General features: G+C 40.0%; 1 protein-coding gene across 5 annotated transcripts in view; it reads left to right on the top strand.

Annotated features, from left to right (window-relative positions):
• Positions 1-14,239, top strand: part of per2 (period circadian clock 2) — a 58,607-nt gene extending 44,368 nt beyond the window's left edge. For 3 of the 5 annotated variants that reach the window (XM_036555672.1, XM_036555670.1, XM_036555671.1), the window contains 6 exons: positions 373-1,283; positions 2,904-3,065; positions 4,393-4,588; positions 6,159-6,375; positions 7,616-7,766; positions 12,915-14,239. In XM_036555672.1, coding sequence (XP_036411565.1) covers positions 373-1,283; positions 2,904-3,065; positions 4,393-4,588; positions 6,159-6,375; positions 7,616-7,766; positions 12,915-13,034 — 1,757 coding nt within the window. In that variant the 3' untranslated portion in view covers positions 13,035-14,239. The remainder of the gene's footprint in view (positions 1-372; positions 1,284-2,903; positions 3,066-4,392; positions 4,589-6,158; positions 6,376-7,615; positions 7,767-12,914) is intronic. The other 2 variants (XM_036555674.1, XM_036555673.1) reach the window with 1 other exon arrangement.
• Positions 14,240-15,828: the final 1,589 nt, after the last annotated feature.

Below are 15,828 nucleotides of genomic sequence, written 5' to 3'. Positions count from 1 at the left end.
TGTCAATAACAAAAACATGGCACAATTATAAAGATCTACTAAATGACTGCACAACAATACATTTTAATCAAATTCAAATCACAACAAAACAGCTCCTATTCTGCTTATGAACAGGTTTTGAATATGTACACTCATTACAATTTATCAGAAATGTTTCAATGAGCTACGAGTGACAAATACTATAAAATTACAGTATGTGTTTGCTTTTACTGGCGACTTCTAAAGTTTACTGTGATTCACAGAGAGGCAGTAGAATGTGTCTAAGAAATGTAATTACGTCTCATAAAGCAGCCTTTATAGTACACCTACACCCTTGATAAGCAGCCTTAAGAAAGTTCTGTCTCTACCCCCATTCCCTCCTTTCTTAAACAGCTGGACCCGCTCGTGTAGTCAAACAGGGGGGAGTCACGGAACCCGCCCCTCGCCGAGGGGGTCGCAACAAGAAGACAAAGTCCAAGCGCGTCAAGCAGAATGAGTCGTCCGACAGCACTGTCTCACACAGGAAGCAGCTGTCCAGGCAAGAGCTACAGGGCCTGAACCAAACCTCCTGGTCTCCATCGGACACCTCGCAGTCCACCTATCCCATCGCGTACCCAGCTATGATGCCCGCATACCCGCTCCAAGTTTACCCAGGGACCAACATTATGGCCCCCCGGGTGGACACCTCACTCTCAGGATTTGGGGACAGCCAGTGCAGCCAGGACCCACGCTGCCCCGTCCAACCCATCCAGCCACCTTTTTCAGCCCCTCTGGTCACACCCATGGTGGCACTGGTGCTGCCGAACTATATGTTCCCACAGATAGGAAGTGCTCCCCGGCAGCCTTGCTACCCAGAGCAAGGGACCTTCACTGCCCAGCCATCATATCCCCCACAGACTGTGTACCCCCCTCAGGCTTCATTCCAGCCCCAGACGACATTTCCTGTACAGACTCAGTTCACCACGCAAAATCCCTTCACCCCGCCAACACCCTTCCCCACCCAGTCCTTCCCCTACACGCTCACAGGTGACCCGCCAAAGCCCGCAGAGACGGAGCTGAGGGAGGGTCAATCCCGAAGCTCCACTCCTCAATCAGTGGGTGGGCGGGACCAGTCTTCTCCACCCCTCTTTCAGTCTCGTTGCAGTTCGCCCCTGCAGCTCAACCTGCTGCAGCTGGAGGAGAGCCAGCGGTCTGTGGAGCGACAGGACAGCTCGGCACCCTCTTCTCAAGCCCAGGGGAACTGCACTGCTGCGGCAGAGAAAGGAGGGAATGCAGGCACGCAGGGCAAAAGTGACAAAAAACAGGTATGGTTTCCCAGAATCTTCTGAATGACTCAGACTGAAATCCAAATGTCTCCCTACTGGACTTTACACAGTGAAACTGTGAAAACATAATTTCCATGCAACTTGACACTTAGATGAAGCAATTCAAAGTTCAAAGTTGCGCACAATACATTGTTACTCCACAAATTAGCTAAATTAGCAGCTCTCATTTTTTTTAATACAATATTTCATTCTTGCTGGAAAAAAATAAGCAAGATGTGATTTACATATTTGCATCTTTATGTTTTTTTCCAGCTGTCACTCTTTTTCCCCATATCTACATATCTTTATCTATTTATCTTGGGTTTTTTAAAATATGTTTTTACCTGTTGTTTGTATGTCAGGCCTTTGAAATTTAATGTTTAAGCAGCCATTATAGCCTACTTGACCTCTCACTTGTCCTAGAAACACTACAGGTTTATCATGGACTGCAGCTCACTCACCCCTTTAATTTTCATTCTTTGGATCCCAAATTAATCTGAGCTCTGTGTAAAATTAGAGTCCTCAAGAGAGGAGGAAATGAATATAGCTGTGTAGAACATGGTAACAGACTAAAGAAGAATAAATAGTGGTACAAACAGCCGTTTAAACAGCTGTTAGCGTTAGCTGGCTGGTTAACGCAGCTGGTTACAGAAACGTTGGCTTTGAGAAGCTCATGTTTGTTGTCATGCCTCAGCAAACTGACAAAATGAAAAACTTAGAGTCAGCTGGGGGGGGTCTCTTTTTCAACTACCCAATTTCTTATCTCCTCTTCTGGTGAAATCAAGGTTTGAAAGTATGTCGCTCGATGTGATTACGTGATACGTTTCTGGTGTTTTGATTCTCTGTTTCATGAAACTTGTTTCACTTGTGCAACTATTGTGGCTGAGTTTCAAATGAGTTGCAGCACGTTTTTCATTATGCAACTCAAGTGCTTGTAGGATTCAAGCAGCTAAAGTCAAAAATGAAAGTGTCACCATGTAAAGCCAGCCTTAGAAAGTTGCACAAGCTATTGTCTCATAGCAATATAGTGCACTACACATGTAGTAGGGAACCATTTGAGATTTTGTCTCTCTCTATATTTCTCTGTCTTTCTATGTTTCCTTCTCTCCTTGTCTTTTTACCTTCACTCACTTGTTTCCGATTCCCTCTCTCCACCTGTAATCACCACTTCTTGCCACCAAGTGGCAGTGTTGTGCATCACACCAAATATTCAAGAGAGCAACCAGAGTTATTCCTTTATTCATCTTATTCTTTGCTCTGTCCACAATTACGCTAAGGTCATTCAGCTCACTGCACTGGATAGACGTTTTTTCACACTGATCTAGCCCTAATCTCCCAACTTTAATTTGAGACACTTCATCAGTGTGAAAGACCAGCTATACTATGTTGACCATCATTGCGTTGGTCTGGTTTGGGGCATGGTTGTCCCATAAATGTCATTATATGGACGCATCTTAAATTCATCTTTATTACAAGTTGTAAACCATGTGTTTTTTATACCACATTAAATTTTGAGTGTTTAAAATGATAACCGAAATATAATGAAACATAGTAGTGAAACCATTGCAAAAGAGTAGTAGACATTTCAGTGCTAACCCCTGTGTCCCTTGCACCTTTTAGCTGTCACTCATTTCGCATGGTCCAGTAGGGGCCAGATATGGGCCAGGGCATCCTCTGATCCCGCCCCCCCAACGAGGCCCCCTGTTGTCCAGGGAGCAAGAGAAAGATGGAGAGGGTTTATGGGACAGAGTTTTCTCTAAATTCAGATGTCCCAGCGAAGAGGTAGGCCCATCATGTAATGAAATGCTCCCTTATTGCTCCTCTCCTACTTCTGACCTCCTTGCCATCTTATTGGAGCAAAGCATCTGCTCGCCTTTGTTTTGCTTGATTATTTTGACCCTTTTATTTTTTAAGTTGGTGATGGTGTCCCAAACCTATGGCCTGCCTGGACCCCCTGTGCCATGGGTTTTTTTGTTCCAATGATGCTTCAATCTATTTCTTTTTCACCTACCACCTTAATGTTAGCATGTGTTAACCTCTTTCAAAATAGTGGACGGCCAGCAAAGTGTAACAATCCTTTCTTTCACTGCGTTGTTACACTTCCATACCATTTCCATCACATGCCATTTGATTTATGGCAAAAGACTGCGTCAGACCAGCATATCAAAAATGCACACTTTATGCTGCAGAAGTGTCACACACTCACAGGATGTGTTTGTGTGTCTGCAGTCGTTTCTGCCAGTGCTTTGTGACAGCATGGACTTCCTCTGTCTGAAAATATTATTTGAAACAAATGTATGTCTAAATATTTATACACATTTATAAAGTCCTTTACCCTTTTCAGTTTTAGCACTGTTTTAAGTAGGGCTGCACCAGTGTAGGAATTCTGGGCCTATGCCAGTATCTAAGTTTTTTCACATACCTGCAGTTGTGTGCTAAAGTTTGGGCACCCTGGTCAAATTTCACAATTTATTGATTTTTGGAGTGAAAATAAATTAACGTATCCTCTACAGAGAACACAGTTTTGCACATTTTAATGCACAATTACTGTGTAATGGCTGAATTTAACAAATTGTAAAAAAAAAAGTAAAAATGCAGCCTGTGAAAAAGTTATGGCACATTTTTCGATTTTATGTTTATTTTTTTTCCAATATGATAATTTCAGTAAACAGTAATTGTACAATAAAATTTGTAGAAATGTCATATTTAAATTTGTTTTCTGTAGAGGAACCTAATTTTACTTAGAAATTCAACAAAACATGTAATTTGACCAGGAGATATTCACACTTGTTCTGTTAACAGTTGTAGTGATTGTACTCAGTAATAACTTATACAGTGTAAATGGAAATACTACAAATTAGACAGCAAAAGATGACCAATAAAGTGACTTCCTGATAGGTTATCTTGATGAGTTCAATCCTAATGTGCAGCACTAGTTTTAAGTCTGTTGTCAAATCATCATAAAATGTTCACACCAATGTAATGGACAGCAGGTGTTTTTTTTCAGTAGTGCAAAATAACAAAATAAAAGAAAAAACAGCTGCAATGCAGTGTTGAGTGTAGTAATAGCTGAGTTGGTAAACCCCCCTGCTTTCTCTCTGGTTTTCAGGATGAAGGTTCAACAGGTAATGGCCACCACTGTGATGCTCTCTCATCGTCTAGCGACCTGCTGGATATCCTTCTACTGGAGGACTCTCGTTCTGGAACAGGTTCCGCCACCTCCGGGTCCATGGGCTCTGGTTCTAACGGCTGTGGGACCTCCGCTTGTGGGACATCTGCCAGCGGTGGATCTGCGAGTGGAACAGGTGCGTATTGACCTTTTGGAATGCTGTATGCTCCATGGATTAAGTCTGGCATTACCTCAAATTCTCTGCCCATTTTTCAGTTAGACCGGTTAAGTTCTGGCGAGCTCTGAAAATGAAACAGGATAACTAAATGCACAAATACAGTGGCTTCATAAAGCCTTTGGACGTGTGCTCCATATTAAGTTTATTGTTTTAAAAGGCAAAATAACCAAGTGGCATTTATTTTAAACAGATCAATCAAAGACTGATTTTCTTTTTGTGTAAGTTTTGTTTCAGAAGCAGCTGATGTGTTTCAGATTGTTATCATTTGAACAGTTTCTTTGCTGCAGGTTTGCATCCAGAATACCTTTAAAAACTCCTGAGTTAATGATCCCATCAATGAATGTAAGCTGAGTGGAGCAAACCCAGAAACACAAAGCATCTACCATCAATTTGAAGTATTTTTCTCTGAAACAAAAACATTTTATGAAGTAACCTAAAGCACTTTGTTGACTTTTACCAGTGGTTAAATAGGTAAAATGTCTAAATACTTTTTGAGGCCATTGTAGATGGCATGGAACCTCAACAAGAAATCATAAAATAGCTGAAGCATTTGAGAAAGCCATTGAAGATATAGCTATATGCACTTCTGGTGGGCAGATCACCAAACTGAATCCAAGGAAGGTGAAACAAGGTGAAAACTTGCAAGCTTGCAAGGGGTCCAATCTTATCCCCAAAGATTGGTTTTCATTTCAATAAAGCTAGAGCACGCCACATACCACTTGTTTAATCAGTTGATCTACAAATAGTTGATCTGCTTTGTTGGAATAAAACCTGTTTCTGCCATCTTTAAGAACATATTTGCTGAAATCCAGTCCACTCTTTTCTGAAAATAATAGCCTGAAAAATGACCAGACAGTCTGAGAATATCTTGCAAATCAGTTAAAAATATTCTATTTGTGCTGTCATGGCACTGATTTACATAAGCAAAACTACTAACGACTACACTCATATTAAACTTACAAATCTTTTAGAGAGATTTAATTGGATGGATTTTACACTAATTTGCAAGAGCAAGACAGACACTATGATTTGCAGTAAGCTCTGGCCATTAATTGAGTACAGAGCAGCAAGTGATTGCTGCTCTGTACTCAATTAATGGCCAGACACCTCGCACCTTTCGTATAGATTAATTTTTTTTGTCTAATAGTAATTTTGTTTCCTGCTTCTTAAATTGGAATGTGGTGATATCATGATATAATTATCGTGATAAATAATGTTACAATATGCTTTTCTGAGCATATCATGGGTATAATTAGAACTCTTGAATGAATATGTCGTGTATTTCCTGAACACTTGAATGTACTTACTATATTATAACAACACTGTTATGCCCTTTTTAGCCTTTTTTAAATGTGATACCACTGTTTTGGTGCATTTTGTCCACATTATCCTTAAACCCCAAAATTAAAAAGCATTGATGCATATCGGGTACCGTGAAACGTTTTCAGCTCTCATTAGATTTTTAGGAACCTGTATTTTGACAATTACAAACGTTTATAATTTATCTCAATGTCATTCTTTTTCACAGGGAGCAGTCACACCAGTAATAACAGCAGTAACTACTTCGGCAGCGTGGACTCTTCACAGAAGTCCCATAAGGCCAAGGGGCTGGGTGGTGGCGTTTCAGGGCCCATGGAGATGGAGGAGAGTGAGAGTCTGATAAAGTATGTACTGCAGGATCCTCTGTGGCTCCTTGCAGCCAACGTAGATGAGGCTGTTATGATGACATACCAGCTGCCCTCTCGGTGAGTAAAAGGAGAAAGGAGAACACAAAACCCATGCCCTCATCACACCAAATAGGGGGGCTTAAATTTACTATGAAATTTGCCTGCTCACTGCTATTCATAGGGCACCCCCCCATCCCCACATAAGTAGCCTCAGAATTTAAATATACTGTGTCAGTAGAAGTGTATTGATTGATTTTTTTTTTTAGTTTTTCCTGCTGTCACACGGTTATGTCCACTAGAGGGCACCAGTGTTCCTTTGTACATGTCATGAACAGTGGAGTAACAACTGCGGGAGCAGGGCAGTTGCACTTCGCTCACCAGTTACTGTCCATGAACACTACACAAACAGCCCTGACATCTGTTTATCTCCCTTTCAAATGGCTCTTTAACAGACTGCAACATGACATATTCATTATTTATAGTTCTAAAATCTTAAATAGGTTGTCTAACTGTTAACAGTAGTGAGTAAAAAAGCAAATTACTTTAAGTAATTTGGGGGCGGGGACATACATTTTTATTTTTTTGCACTGGTGCCCATAAGATCGTAGTTACATCACTGTTAATTTCGGCATGTACTGTGCAAAAGTCTAAGCAAATTGTGTGAAACCAAAATTAGAATAAATGCAAACAAACATTAATGCTGTAAAAAGTAAAAAGAATTTCTTGTTTTAAAACAGGTAGTTGATGTTTTGAGCTCTAGTTATAAGAACCCAGTATGGTTCCATTGTTCTCCTCAATGCTATCATATAGATGTGTTCAGTTCCATCAGCAGCACTCCTGATTTAACTTAATAAATGAATGATAAGCTAGAGCAGGTGTTGGATGATAACTACAATTAATATTGACCTTCCTTGAGGAAAGGTTTGGAAATGTTCAACCGAATACCTTGACAAACATAAAATAACTCCTTATTATATTAATGTTATTTAAATGTATTCTAATATTAGAGCAAATAAATGCTTACTGACCAGAAAAGTAGCTTGTTAAAATTATCTGATAATCCCAGGTGCCTATAACTTTCGCACAGCGCTGTGTTTCCTTTAGTTGCAATTGTTTATTGAGAGTCTTTATAAAAGTAATTCTAAATCATAACAAATTATCTTCATATCAAACATTTCATGATGCATTGAATCTTTTCCTGTCAGTCATGATCTAATCAAATGCTGAGGTTAGAGATCTACACCCTTAGTGTTTTTGTGGTTTTATCATGGTTTATATCTATAGTCAAGCCTGTGTATGTTTACTTGTGTCTCTTCAGTGATGTACAGCGAGTTTTGCGTGAGGACCGTGAGAAGCTGAGGCAGATGCAGAAGAGTCAGCCGCGATTCTCTGAGGAGCAGAAAAGAGAGCTGGCTGAGGTTCATCCTTGGATGAGGAGAGGAGGTCTGCCCAAAGCCATTGATGTCAAGGTGAGCATGCAAATCTTTGTTCTTTCAGATTGATGTATTGTTTTTAATACAGTTGTAGATTCCCTTTGTCAAATTATGTGTTTTGTTGATTTTCTAAGTGAAAATAACACACCCTCTAAAGAGAACACTATTAATAATACCTCTTCCCTTTCCTCCCTGACTGTCCATTCTATAAGCCCCAGCCCCCCCTCCTCTAATCTCTCTACCTTTAACACTGTTGATTCTTCTTCCATTATAAACACCATAACTACTTCTAGAACTACAACTTGTTCTCTTGATCCCCTTCCGACAACCTTAACTAAAGCTTGTCTTTCTGCCCTGGTCCCTCATCTCACAATTCTTGTCAATAACTCGCTTCTCTATGGACAGGTACCCTCTGCTTACAAGACTGCTACCATCACACCCATAATTAAAAAACCTGGCCTTGATCCACTAGAACTCAGTAACTACCGCCCCATTTCTAACCTCCCTTTCCTGTCCAAAGTACTTGAACGAACTGTGGCTAGCCAACTTCAGTATTACTTATCAGCTAACTGCCTCTTTGAACCATTCCAGTCCGGATTTCGTCCCTCTCATAGCACAGAAACTGCCTTAATAAAGGTCACTAATGATCTCCTTGTGTCTGCCGATATTGGTGCCCTTAGCATCCTTCTACTACTTGACTTGAGTGCAGCCTTTGATACGGTGAGCCACTCAATCCTCCTATCAAGGCTGCATGATCTGGGCATTAGGGGCACTGTCCTGGAGTGGTTTAAGTCATATCTGACTGACAGAAAACAGTTTGTCACCCTCGGTGGCCATACTTCTCACACGTCTGTGGTTACTCAGGGGGTCCCTCAAGGCTCAGTCCTTGGACCTGTTTTGTTTATTGTGTACATGCTTCCTCTTGGCCACATAATACGTAGTTTCAAGCTGAACTTTCACTGTTATGCGGATGACACACAGATTTACATTAGCACTCAATCTATTAAAAATTCACCCCTCACCCAGCTTGAAAACTGCATAACAGAAATTAAAACATAGATGAAGCACAACTTTCTCATGTTAAATAGTGACAAAACAGAACTTATTCTTATAGGATCCAAATCAACTCTCTCTAAAACTTCTCCTTTCTCTCTTTCCATCGACAATGTAACTCTGTCCCCTTCCCCTCTGGTATGAAATCTGGGCGTTCTCTTTGACTCAACTCTCTCATTCAGTGCACACATCAACTCTGTAGTTAAAACCTCTTTTTTCCATCTCCGTAACATTACAAAAATTCGATCGTCACTCTCTCAATCTGCTGCAGAAACCCTTATTCATGCATTCATTTCTAGTCGCCTGGACTATTGTAACTCTTTACTTGCTGGTTAACTCCCTCCATTTATGCAAACTCCAGATGGTACAGAACTCTGCTGCTCGCCTTCTCACCCGCACCCGTGCACATCAGCATATTATACCCATCCTGCAACATCTCCACTGGCTTCCTGTAAAATACCGCATACGATTCAAAATTCTTCTCCTCACATACAAAGCTCTGCATAACCTTGCTCCTTCTTACCTCTCTGATCTACTTATTCCCTACAAACCAACTCGCACTCTCAGGTCTTCCTCTGCTGGTTTACTCACTGTCCCACCTTCCAAACTTAATGGGTACGGTGATCGTGCTTTCTCTAGGCTGGCTCCCCGACTCTGGAACTCTCTTCCCTCACATATTCAACAGGCCAACTCTGTCTCCACTTTTAAATCTAAACTTAAAACTTATCTCTTTTCTATTGCTTATAACTGTTCTCAATCCTAAGCTCTTTGCCAAGTCCTGCTATGTTTTGCTTGTGGTGTTATGACTGTGCTTTATGTTCTCATGTCTGTCTTTACTGTTCTGTATTTCAAAAACCTGTAAGCGTATTTGAGTTCTTGAAAAGCGCTATATAAGTATAATGTATCATTATTATTATTATTATTATTATTAACAAACTCAAATGTGGTATTTTTCTTTAAATGTTTCTATTTATTTGAGAGAAATATGTTTCCCGTAGAGGATGTGTTGACTAATTTTCACTTACAAAACCATCAAAATGTAATTCAACCAGTCACACCCAAACCTTGTTAGGTTAGTTAAATATTAGAGATTAAAAATTAACTTATTAGATTTCTGAGACAACTAGTGGTCGTACTCCTAGGGCGCTTCCACATCTACCTAGTTTAGGGTGGACCAATCAAACTGGGTAAACAGCTGAACTGTGGTCTGCCAAAAATCACGGGTCTCTGTCTGCTTGAACTCGAGTCTCTACTTTCATGAAATGTAATTAGTAAGAAAATACATTTATATCTGGAATATATATGAGGAATAGGGATTTTGTACTATGATCAGCTAATGAAAGTTGAAAAAATGTCATTTTTTGGCACTAAAGGTGGCGAACGTAAAAGTAACTAAGAGCTTGTATCCCTGCCAAATTCCTTAGCAATCAGTGATGACAAACGTATATAATTTGGCACACTTCAGCAATTGCAATGTGAAACCAACCCAAATGAACAAACCTAATGAAAAAGGTACACTATATGGACAAACGTATTGGGACACCTACACATTACACCTACAGGAGCTTTTATGACAACGCATTTTAAATCATTGTGAATTAAGGTGGTCCCCCTTTGGCGCTATAACAGCTTCCACTCCTCTGGGAAGCTTTCTACCAGATTTTGGAGTGTCTGTGGGAAATGTTTGCCTATTCATCAGGAAGAGCATTTGTGAGGTCAGACTCTGATGTGGAGGGCCTGGCTCACAATCTCCATTCACGCTCATCCCAAAGGTGTTTGATGGGGTTGAGGTCAGGGCTCTGTGCGGGCCAGTCAAGTTCTTCCACACTAAACTCACCCAGCCATGCCTTTATGGACCTTGCTTTGTGCACTGGGGCTCAGTCATGCTGGAACAGAAAAAGACCTTCCCCAAACTGTGCCCATATGGTTGAAAGCATAAAATTGTCCAAAATGTCTTGGTCTGCCGAAGCATTTAGATTTCCCTTCACTGGAACTAAGGGTCCTAGGCCAACCCCTGAAAAATAACCCCATAGCATTATTCCTCCTCCACCAAACTGTACACTTGCCACACTGCAGTCAGGCAGGTAACGTTCTCCTGGCATTCGCCAAACCCAGACTCGTTCATCAGACTGCCAGATAGAGAAGCGTGATAACTCCACGGAATATGTTTCCACTGCTTGTTTACCACTGGAAATCTGCAGTTATTGAGTCAGCAGAGTGTTGGTGACTTTTATGTACTATGTGCGTCAGCATTTGGTGACCTTATTCTGTAACTTCACATGGTCCGCCACTTTGTGGCTGAGTTGCTGTGGTTCCTAAACGCTTCCACTTTTCAATAATATCACTCACAGTTGATTGTGGCATTCTATTACAGTACCATGCTAGAATTCAGTGAGCTCTTTAGAACAACCCATTCCTTCACAATTGTTTGTAAAGGCGGGCTGCATGGCTAGGCGCATGATTTTATAAACCTATGGAAATGGGACTGAATTAAACCTAAATTCAATTATTAAAAGGTGTGTCCCAATACTTTTGTCCATATAGTGTATGACACAAAAACCCAGACTCTGTGGGGCAAAAGAAATTTCAGCCTAGACAGTTTTTGAATGATGCGCAGTACAAGGCAGCCAATCAGAGCTCATTTACATAGATCAGTCTTAAAGGCGCAGTAACAGTTGCAGCCTGTTTAATTCTAGGGGATAAAGAGAGGTTAGGACATGGTTATGTAAAAATTTGTTATGGCTGTTTTTGGTACATAAAAACAGAAAAAAGTGGATTTTAGGGGAAAAATGCATAAAATACAAAAATGCATAAAATGTAATTTTACATAGAAATTTGAATTTTAAAGAAAATGTTTGTTCAAAGGTTTAGAATTAAACCTTAAAGTAATAACTTAAAGTAGATATAAACATTGCAAACTATACATTTTTACATTTTTAATTCAATATAAGGCATTCTGGATATTAATTTTATTATAAATTAATTATTTATGCTGCACAGCTTTCTCTGTCATTTTAGAATATGTAGCTCTATTCCTTCTGGACAAGACAATCCTAATCCTGTCAGTAAGAGACAGTGATTCCAAACTTTTCAACACTAGCGTATAAATTCGCTGAACACAGAATATCCCCTCTGCTTTACTACTTTGCTTCTGACTAATTCCACTTCATTGATATTTTAGTTAAATGAATGAAATGAACTTTTAGCCAACTGTGTCTGAACACATCGGAATTAGACCTCCGCATTTAACCCATCCGACCAGTGAGACACCACATTCACACTAGTGAACACACACACACTAGGGGGCTGTGAGCACATTTGCCCGGAGCGGTGGGCAGCCCTATCTACAGCGCCCAGGGCGCAGTTGGGGGTTGGGTGCCTTGCTCAAGGGCAGTTCAGTCACATACTGTCGGCTCTGGGGATCGAACCGGCAACCTTCCAGTCACAAGGGTGGTTCCCTAACCTCCAGCCCACGACTGCCCCTAAATAAGTTGACTGACTATCTAAAACTAAATTTCAGTATTACATATAGAATATGTCATGGCTAAAATGTCCCATTAAACCTTAAATGTATAAAGTCAGTGTTTGTTTTGACTCTGCAGGGTTCACATTGTTCTGTAGCAATGTTTGCTAGCAAACATCTCTGAAGTACATCAAATCTCAGTTTATCAAGGTAGCAGTAAGCAATACCAAAACTGATATTTAGTAAATTTCACAGTGTGGTCACATAAACTGTAACCAAGTACATTAGTGAGTGTATTGCAGTAAAAACATTACTGAATTAGTGAGCTGCAGCTGTTTTCTCACTGAACACAAAATTACGAAGGTTTTGTTGTTTGAGAAATGTCCTGCCCCACTTCAGCTGAAATGGAGAATTTGATTGGTTCTGCCGCTGAGTTTGGCTGTCTGTTCGTGTCTATAGGTCAGTGTGGTTTAGGGAGAGCGGAGTTTTTTTTCCCCCAATGTCAAATGTCCACTTGCCCTCCAGTAGTTCTAGCAGCCATGGTTCTATGTGTTTTTATTTTATATTTTTATAATATATGGCATTAGACCTTGATCTTAGTTGATGATAATTCCAGTAGGGACACTGCTGTAGGCCCAGTCTGAGCAATGTGTGTTTGTGTTGTGCAGGCTTGTGTCGGCTGTGAGGGAGTGACGGAGACGCTGATTGAAGAGGAGCTCCCAGACCTGCACATGGGGGAGTCTGAAAGCAGTGATGTCACAGCGGCTCCCTCAAACCAGGAACAGTGAAAAAACTTCCTCAAAAAAAGTTATACACAAATATTTCTATGGTCTCCATGTTTCAGTGTTGGGGACACTGTTTATTTTACGAGTGTACAGCAGCCACATACTCTCAAAGAGTGTGTGAGTGTGTGTGTGTGTTTGGGGGCAGTATGAAGCCTCAGTAAATTTCACTGTCAGATGTGAGTTTTCCAACTCAAACTCTTCATAGACTTCATAGTCCTTGTGATATAAACTTTATGAACATTTCCTTTATATTAACATTCTCATTCTTTGTTGTTATGGCAACAGTGAAGAGTATTTTTGTTTCTTTGCTTTGTTCATGTGTTCTGCTGTTATTTTTATGTTTTTTTCTTTAAATGGATGTTCAGGACTTCTGCCATGTGCCACATTGTGTTGTAGAACTGCAGTCTGTAAATTTTCTTTTCATTCTCCAGAGTAAATACGAGAAGTGTAGCTTTTGTCTGAAAAGATTGTCAGTGGGGGCTTCTACTGAAAGACGTTACAAATATTTATTTTTATATACATATAATAATATATAAGTAATAAAAAATGTATATAGCTTTTTATCTGCTGAATCTGGAGAAATGTATATTAAATTATTTTTCAGACCAGAGCAATAGAAAAGGAGAAAACGAGAGAACTGCATGTGGACCAAGCTCAGCGTCACTATTTTGGATGAGGCAGATTTGAACCAAGAACTTTCTTCAATGTGCAATGAAAACAGTAAAATAGTATAAAATACTGTATAACCTATTATTTAGGAGAGGAATACTCTCAAGAAACATACAGCAAGTCACGCCTTCTTGGCGTACAGGGTAAGACAATCACTTTGATCTTCAGTTTAAGGTGATCATAATGTACAAGAACAGGACTATAAGGCTGCCTTAAGAGATCTTGTAGAAGAAGTATGTTTGAGTTTTGACTCTTCTTTCTACATTTCCTCTTTCCTCTGCCCTGACAGTCAGCCCAGCCGGGTGAGGCCTGATGTCTGTGCTGAGAAACTAGGTAGCTTTTGGGGGAAGCTAGTTTTGGAAAGTGCTACAGTTGCTATTGGGGAACATGTTTTATCTTAGTCTTAAAAAGGCTGCAGTTAGGACAGTGTGTGCACTCTAAATGTTACTTTTTGAAAAGTGTTTATTGTACACCAAATGTTGTGTGTGTCCATTGTTATGATTACATAACATTTGTTTGGAATAAAATTTGATTTTTTAGGAAAAAGAAAAAACCTTGGAGTTGTGGATTTGTTAATTAAGCATTCCAGTGAAAATGTGTCAGGTAAATATAGCCAAAAAATATACATTTAACATATTTTGAAGTGTATAATGATACTATAAGAATCTAAAAGAGGTCTGTGGAGCTGTGTAATAATACTATAATAATTTCACCTTCATGTAATATTCCTGTAGTACTGTAGTACAGTAATCATTATTAATAAACTATTAATGCAGTGTCCTATAGTATAATATACAGTATATGCAAAAGTTTGGTCAATGTACATGCTGATTTTTTTAAGCAAAACAAATGCAGACCTACAATGAACACACGTATTTTAGTGCACTGTTTATTTGCTTAAATTAACATATGGGGTGGCAAAATGTGCAAAAGTTATGGCATATTTTATGTTTTATTTTTGACCAGGGGTGTTCAAACTTTTGCATAACTGTCCATATTTACTATATGTTTCTTACAGAAATCCTATAGTGTTCTTATAGATCTTTATTCATACGGGTTCTTAGTGGTCCTTGGCCTGTGTGTTGTCTGTGTGCACTCACACACGGTCCAGCTCCTCCGGTAATGAGTGTCTGTTACAGACTGGCCGTTGGAAACCCTGAGGAGCCCATTTCAGTGCCATATGCTCCAAATCAAACGGCTCGTTTCTAGCGCTCCTGTTCGCTTTTTCTTCTTTTACAACACACATCCGATGTCCAGCCTCTCCCTGCCTTTGGTGGTCCTTCCATGTGGCCGAGGTGCAGACTTGTACGTGCTGTGGGAAGGAGGACGCTGCCTTTGATGAAGGTGACCGGAGCCGTTCACACCTCCGCCAATTTAAAGTGGAGGTGTTAAAGTCTCCGGACAACATCCCCCTCAGACCCCCACCCCTCCTCCAAACAGCACCTAACAGACGCCACTAATCCGCCTCAGCAGCAGAGAGGCCCCCTCACAAACCGACAGCAGCCCGCGAAGTTCAAATGTGGATTTGGAAAAGATTAAAACGTTTTTATTCGGCCCTTAAATGCAGCTTTATAGCTGTTACGGTCGTGTTCATCAAACGCTTTGAAAGTGTTGATTGTCGACTCTAAATGAATATACAGGTGCAGGACTGATGAAGGCCTTGACACATCGATGTCCATAACGCACGTTTTCTGAGCAAAAGCCTAAAGAAAAAAACTCAAATCGACGAAACCATACGGCTAAAAAGTGAATTCTATTCCTTAATATTGATATTAATTTTAGGTTTTTTGGTTAGGACATCTGTGTAAAAATGTGATTGTGAATAAAAGTATTGAAATGACATGATGTAACTAAAAAAGCACTGCTAAGTGTTCATCCAAGGCAAAACTCTCTTCACTTCACTGCTGGACATCAATGGGTTAATGTCCCCCCCCCCTTTTTAAGAGTAATATACTGCGTGCTATTAGTCTTATTTCTACCAGCATTTATTATGTTTTTGTATTTATATCATCACATCCCCCATGCCTCAAGTTGACTATTTAACCAGCATTTATTATATTTATATCCTTATATTTTCCCGTCGTGCCATAAGTTGACAATTTCCCCAGCATTTATTATATTTTATATT

The sequence above is a fragment of the Colossoma macropomum genome, unplaced genomic scaffold (genome assembly GCF_904425465.1).
Source record: "Colossoma macropomum unplaced genomic scaffold, Colossoma_macropomum, whole genome shotgun sequence".
Lineage (NCBI taxonomy): Eukaryota > Metazoa > Chordata > Actinopteri > Characiformes > Serrasalmidae > Colossoma > Colossoma macropomum.
Note: the sequence above shows the minus strand (reverse complement) of the source record. Positions and strands in the feature narration are given on the sequence as shown.